The sequence below is a fragment of the Cebus imitator genome, unplaced genomic scaffold (assembly GCF_001604975.1).
Source record: "Cebus imitator isolate Cc_AM_T3 unplaced genomic scaffold, Cebus_imitator-1.0 Scaffold87, whole genome shotgun sequence".
NCBI lineage: Eukaryota > Metazoa > Chordata > Mammalia > Primates > Cebidae > Cebus > Cebus imitator.
In genome coordinates this window covers 5,021,104-5,028,528 of record NW_016107402.1, presented here as the reverse complement: position 1 = coordinate 5,028,528, position 7,425 = coordinate 5,021,104, and the positions used below count along the sequence as shown (strand labels likewise).

General features: G+C 43.3%; 1 protein-coding gene across 2 annotated transcripts in view; it reads right to left on the bottom strand.

The window, feature by feature from the left end:
• The window catches only part of WDTC1 (WD and tetratricopeptide repeats 1), an 80,840-nt gene that overhangs the window by 51,701 nt on the left and 21,714 nt on the right, over positions 1 to 7,425 (bottom strand). For both annotated transcript variants that reach the window (XM_017534675.2, XM_037740699.1), the window contains exons 2-3: positions 4,635 to 4,782; positions 2,840 to 2,923 (exon numbers count right to left, since the gene is read on the bottom strand). In XM_017534675.2, coding sequence (XP_017390164.1) covers positions 2,840 to 2,923; positions 4,635 to 4,682 — 132 coding nt within the window. In that variant the 5' untranslated portion in view covers positions 4,683 to 4,782. The remainder of the gene's footprint in view (positions 1 to 2,839; positions 2,924 to 4,634; positions 4,783 to 7,425) is intronic.

Here is a 7,425-nt window from a genome sequence, read left to right as displayed (position 1 = left end):
TGTTGACCAGGATGGTCTCGATCTCTTGACCTCGTGATCCACCCGCCTCGGCCTCCCAAAGTGCTGGGATTACAGGCGTGAGCCACTGCGCCCGGCGGTCCTAGAATCTTTTCTTGCTCTTCCTACTTTTCACCTAGGAGATATTATCCAGGCATCCTATTCCATGGCTCTATGGAGCAGTGGTTCTTAACATTTTTAGTTTCAGGACCCCCTTACACAATTAAAAATTATTGATGATCCCAAAGAGCTTTTGTTTATATGGATTATATCTATCAATATTTATCATATTAGAAATTAAGACAATTTAAAAAAAAAACCAAAAAAAAAAAACAGGGTCTTGCTCTGTCACCTAGGCTGGAATACAGTGGCACAATCACAGCTCACTGCAGCGTTAACCTCCTGGGCCCAAGTGATCCTCCTACTTCAGCCTCCCAAATATTGGGACAAGTATGCACCACAATGCCTGGCTAATTCATTTTTTTAAAAAATTTTAGGCTAGGCGTGGTGGCTAATATTTAAAATTATACGCCTGTAATCCCAGCACTTTGGGAGGCCGAGGCGGGCAGCTCACTTGAGGTCAGGAGTTCGAGACCATCCTGGCCAACATGGTGAAACCTCATCTCTAAAAAAAAAAAATTTTTAGTAAAGACAAGGTCTCACCATGTTGCCTAGGTTGGCATATTATTAATTCACTAAAAAACAACAACAAAAAACACATTTTAAATGAAAAAACTATATTTTCCAAGGCAAAAGAATTTAATAAAAAGAGTGGCATTGTTTTAGATTTTTGCAAACTTCTTTAATGTTTAGTTTAATGGAAGACCAGTAGATTCTCACCTGCTTTTGTATTCAGCCCATTGCAATGTCATGTCATTTTTAGTTGAAGTATATGAAAAAAAATCCAGCCTCACAAAGAAGTTGGAATTGAAAGGAATATTTGAGTAGCCTTTTCAGGTAACTGTGTATTTCTTTCTTTGATACTATGCCAAAACTCAACAAGTACTGATTTCTTTAAGATTACAATGTGGGCCAGGCACAGTAGCTCACACTTGTAATCCAAGCACTTTGGGCAGTTAAGGTGGGTGGATGGCTTGAGTTCAGGAGTTTGAGACCAGCCTGGGCAACATGGTGAAACTCTGTCTCTGCAAAAAAAATACAGAAATTAGCTGGGCATGGTGGCATGTATCTGTAATCCCAGCTATTCAGGGGGCTGAGGCAGGGGAATCACTTGAGCCCAGGAAGTTGAGGATGCAGGGAGCCATGATGGCACCACTGCATTCCAGCCTGGGCAACAATGCAAGACACTGTCTCAAAAAAAAAAAAAAAGATTCAAAATGTGATCTTGGCTGGGTGAAGTAGCTCATGCCTGTACTCCTTGCACTTTGGAAGGCCAAGGTGGGAGAACTGCTTGAGGCCAGGAATTGGAGATCAGCTTGGGCAACACACCAATACCCCATCTCTACCAAAAACAAAAAACAAAAAACCCACACACAAAACACATGATGTTGAGGAAGGAAAAAGAATGAAACTAACATTATGGAGTTTCTGTGTCAGACACAATAACAAGGCTGAATTTATGGACCAAAGGTCTGGCCTATCCATGGACTAGACAGGACAAACTTGAACAAGGTTTTTGTTTTTGTTTTTAAACATTTTATTATTTTACGTTAATTTTTAGAGATGAGGTCTTCTATATTGCTCAGGCTGGACTTGAACTCCTGGGATCAAGCAATCCTCCTGCCTCAGCCTCCCAAACAGCTGGGACTATAGGCATGTATCATTGAACCTGGCTTTCTTTTTTTTTTTTTGAGATGGAGTTTTACTCTTGTTACCTAGGCTGGAGTGCAATGGCACAATCTTGACTCACCACAACCTCCGCCTCCTGGGTTCCAGTGATTCTCCTGCCTCAGCCTCCCGAGTAGCTGGGACTACAGGCCTGCATCACCATGCCCAGCTAATTTTTGTATTTTTAGTAGAGACGGGGTTTCACCATAATGACCAGGATGGTCTCGATCTCTTGACCTCGTGATCCACCCGCCTCAGCCTCCCAAAGTGCTGGGATTACAGGTGTGAGCCACTGCGCCCAGCCATGAATCTGGCTTTCATTTTTTTCTTTTTTGAGACTGAGTCTCACTCTGTTGTCTATGCTAGGGTGCACTGGTGCTATCTTGGCTCACTGCAACTTCCGCCTCCTGGATTCAAGCAATTCTCATGCCTTAGCCTCTTGAATAGCTGGAATTACAGGCATGCACCACCATGTCTGGCTAATTTTGTAGTTTTAGGAGAGATGGGGTTTCACCATGTTGGCCAGGCTGGTCTCAAACTCCTGGCCTCAAGTGATCCGCCCTCCTTGACCTCCCAAAGTGCTGGGATAACAGGCATAAGCCACCATGCCCTGTCTCTTTTTTCAAAATACCTATTCTTAGTCTATATCCCCATAACATTGCTTTGATGCTAAAATAAGAAAGTGTGGGTGTTTGTATATGTGTGCATGTATACATTATGTGTATGTGTATAAGAAAACACTTTAAATTCTATATTCCTGTATACAGGTAGGAATCTGTATTCACTATCCAAGCCAATAGTAAAACTAGTGGTATGGAATTCAACAAACTTTTTTAAAGCACAAAGCAAATAATATGTCCAAAAAAAAAATGTATGTGACTACGTCAATCACTGATCTTGATTCAGATTTAGCTGCCTATTAAAGGAGAAGTAACCTTCAGATATAGCCTGCAGGGAAACACTTGTTTATGCCTTGATAAGACCAAGAGGATTTCTGCAGACAGAGAATAGAGAGCAGGCCATGGGCATCTAGGATGCAAACTGGATCTCTTACCTGCAGCTCTGCTTCCAAGCCCAGCCGCCGGATAAAGGGGTCAGTGACATGGTAGCGCCGCTCAAAGCTCAGAGCACCCCGCTCCTAGGCGACAGAAACAAATTCTTGATTTCATTGATTCAATTAAATATGGTTTATTATGTGCCTATTATATATCCATCCCTTTGCTGGGCACCACAGGAGCTAGAGAAGACAACAAGGAACTGTCCTACAGGACCTTGTATTATCCTTGGGCAAGGATTAGAGAGTAATAGGAGATAGTAGTATATAATTAAGCACTAAGTTGTACTGTTCAGTTTTTTTATTTTAAAGAAAGCAAAAAATTTTTAAAAAGGAAAGAAGAAAAATTGGAAACAACAAATAAGGAATAGTTACGTATTTAGGTTGGACAGAGTGGGCATCATCTTTAGGACACATATTATATACAAAGGGGAAAAAAACCCTGATGATTCTATGCCTTTAGGAAATGGCCTCTGTCCTTAAGGACCACTCAGTCTAATGAAATCACACACAAAGAACTCCCACAAATGGACAAAGCTAAAAGGATTCAGGGGCTGGGCGTGGTGGCTCACACCTGTAACCCCAGTACTTTGGGAGGCCAAGGAGGTCAGGATTACCTGAGGTCAGGAGTTTGAGACTAGCCTGGCCAACATGGTAAAACCCCGCCTCTACTAAAAATACAAAATTAGCTGGGAGCGGTGGCACGTGCCTGTAATTCCAGCTACTCGGGAGCCTGAGGCAAGAGAATCACTTGAAACCAGGAGGCGGAGGTTGCAGTGAGCCAAGATCGTGCCATTGCACTCCAGCCTGGGCAACAATAGCAAAACTCCATCTCAGAAAATAAAAATAAAAAATAAATAAAAGGATTTAGGGATGCAGGGAAAAATAAACAAATGTACCAAGCACATGGCTCATGTAGAGGCACACACTCAATCCTTCTAAATGGTGATGACAGCTTATGCTGTGTGCCACTTGGTTTTTAAAAATTTTTTTGTTAAAAAATTTTTTTTAGCACTTTTTAGCACTTAACTTTCAAAGAACTTTCTCAAGCTCATTCAGATTTCATTCTCAAGGTCAGCCTACAGGCAGACAGCCGTTATCGTCATTTAACAACATAAAACTGAGGCACAGGAGGTAAAATGACTAAAAACCTATAGGTAGTTAATTAGGGCAGTGGTGAGATTAAGCTCCTGACTCCAACTAGGGATTCTTTCCAGTGCTGGTGCACATCATGCCTTGGTTTAATGTATTCCATTAAACCTCTATGGCTCCTTTACTGAGGGTTTTCCTGACAAAGCCTGGGGCTACTTCACTAACTGAACTTGACTGCCCAGTCATCCATTCGTCTCACAGGTATCAGAGTGTCTTCTACATACAAACCGCCCTCGAAGAGAATCCAAGCTGAACTGGATTAAGACTCTCCCAGGATCTCTTACATATACCACATGGCATCTGGAGCAACATGAAGAAGTTATATCTACTCTTGCGCACCACCTGCCCAACACACGGATGTGTATGCGTCTGCACAACACACTGACAGCTTCCCTCCCTCGCTAGCCTGCATTAATCTTAGCAGCCCAGGCACAAGTACGTGGACAGAGCCTCCATGAAATCCATGTTCTTAGACAATACAAGATGGAGAGGAAGAGACCTCGATTCTAGTTCTGGGTCTGCCACTAACTAGCTATGTGACTTTCGGCAAGTCACAGACTGTAGATCTGTTTTTTCATCTGTAAAATCAATCTGTGGGAACGAAAGGATCTCATGATCTGGTTCAGAAGTCTGGGCTGCTTACCTTGATCTGCCTACGGATAAGGTCTCTAGTTATGTTGACTTTTGCCATCTTTTCTTAATGGGTTCAACAGAAGGAAGCTATAGGAGGATCTTCAGGACCCCTGAGCATTCCAGCCAAGCCCAGGTCCACAAAACACACATTTAAGTACCTGGAGAAAAAAAAATCATCAAACTTTAGAGGATGGATAATAAGGTGGCTCCCAAGACCTAATTCCACCCCTAAAACAGCCCACCCCTAAAACAGTGAACTGGCTATTGCCTGTCCTTTGTGGCATGGTGGGCTGGCCCTGCTCCATAGTGTTGAAAAACCATAGTCTTGAAAAAACCTAATGGGTGAAGTGGGTGGGGAGAACGGTAGCACAGCCCCAATAAGCGCTGGAACAAACACGGAAGGAGTATGTTATGCTTCATCAGAAAATGGCAGGTTGAGTATAAGTATGAAGGATGATGGTAGCATATCCTTAAAGTTAGAACAAGGCACAAGCTAGAAAGACATCAAGTTTCACTTGCTCAGTATGCATCTGCGGCAGCTCGTCTAAACTTTTAGTTATGCTTCAAATCTCTGATCCTCAGCTTGGCTCTCCCTGAAACCAAATTGGTATCACAGACAGAACTCTCAAGCCTCTAATAGATTCACAGAATCAAATAGTGTAAAGGAAATGTAATGGTGACCGTGTCCAAGACCCACCCTAATGAAGAAATCCTCCTTTAACATCTGGATGGGTAGGCTTTTAGTCTCACTACTCCTTTTTTCTTTTTTGAGATAGGGCCTCACTGTCACCCAGGCTGGAGTGCAGTGGCACGATCAGGGCTCACTGTAGCCTCAATTTCCAAGGCTCAAGTGATCCTCCCATCTCAGCCTCCTGAGTAGCTGAAACCACAGGTGCACACCACCCCTTCCAGATAATTTTTTCTTTTCTTTTCTTTTCTTTTTTTGTAGAGATGGGATCTTGTCATCTTACTGAGGCTGGTATTGAACTCCTGAGCTCAAGAGATCTGCCCACCTCTGCTTCCCAAAGTGTTGGGATTACAGGTGTGAGCCATTGAGCCTGGCCTCCTCTCACCACTTGTCAAAGCAACCTATTCCTGTGTTACACAACTCTGATGGTTAGAAATAACAAGCAATCAGCTGGGTGTGATGGCTCATGCCTGTAAGCCCAGCACTTAGGGAGGCCGAGGCAAGAGGATCACCTGAGGTTAGGAGTTCAAGATCAGCTTGGCCAACATAGTGAAACCTTTTCTCTATTAAAACTACAAAAAATGAGCTAGGCATGGTGGCGCATGCCTGTAATCTCAGCTACTCAGGAGGATGGGGAAGGAGAATTGCCTGAACCTTAGAGGTGGAGGTTGCAGTGAGCCAACATCACACCACTGCACTCCAGTGTGGGCCACAGAGCGAGACTCCGTCCCAAAAAGTAAAGAAAGAAAGAAAAAGAAAAAGAAAAAAAAAATAACAAGCTATCCTATTTCTGAGGATTTGCCACAAGAAAAAGAAAAGTCAGGTGTGGTGGTGCCATGGTGTGCGCCTGTAGTCCCAACTACTCAGGAGGCTGAGACAAGAGGATCACTTGAGCCCAGGAGTTCAAGTCCAGCTTGGGCAACATAGTGAGACTCTGTCTCTAAAAAAGAAAAACAATTTTATCATAAGGAAACTCTAAATATGGCCCAGCGTGGTGGCTCAGGCCTGTAATCTCAGCACTATGGAAGGCCGAGGTAGGAGGATCACCCAAGGTCAGGAGATCAAGACTAGCCTGGCCAACATGGTAAAACACTCTCTATTAAAAATACAAAATTAGGCCGGGTTTGGTGGCTCACACCTGTAATCCCAGCACTTAGGGAGGCTGAGGCGGGCAGATCACAAGGTCAGGAGTTCGAGATCAGCCTGGTTAATATGATGAAATCCTGTCTCTACTAAAAATACAAAAATTAGCTGTGTGTGATGGTGGACGCCTGTAGTCCCACTACTCAGGAGGCCGAGGCAGGAGAATCGCTTGAACCCAGGAGGCAGAGGTTGTAGCAAGCCAAGATCATGCCACTGCAGTCCAGCCTGGGTGACAGAGCGAGACTCTGCCTCAAAAAACAAACAAAAAAACAAAATTAGCTGGGCGTTGTGGCACACACTTGTAATCCCAGCTACTTGGGAGGCTGAGGCAGGAGAATCGCTTAAACCCAACAATGAGCCGAGTCTGTGCCACTGCACTCCAGCCTGGGCGACAAGAGTGAAACTCCATCTTTAAAAAAAAAAAAAAAAAGGAAAACTCAAAATATAAGAAATAAGATTCCATACCCAAGCATATTCATCATAGATTTTGTAACAGCAAAAAAATTAAAGCTAACCAAATTTCTAATAATAGAGGAATGACTAAATAATGTATAGTATAGCCATATGATATCATACAGAGATTAGAAATCAAACTATGAAGAACAAAATCTTTATGTCTTATCATAATATTTATATAACATGCTGCTTTTTCCACAGTTATCACAGCTATGTTTATAAAAGGAAATATAGGCTGGGTATAGTGGCTCACACCTGTAATCCTAGCACTTTGGGAGGCTGAGGTGAGTGGATCACTTGAGCTCCTAAGTTCCAGCCCAGCCTGGGCAACATGGCAAAACCTTTTCTCTATAAAAAAATAGCTGGGTTGTGGTGGCACATGCCTGTGATCCCAGATACTAAGGAGGCTGAGGTGGGAGGATTGTTTGAGCCTGGGAGGCAGAGGTTGCAGTAAACTAAGACCACACCAATGGACTCCAGTCTGGGCAACAAATGAGACCCTCTCTCGAAAAAA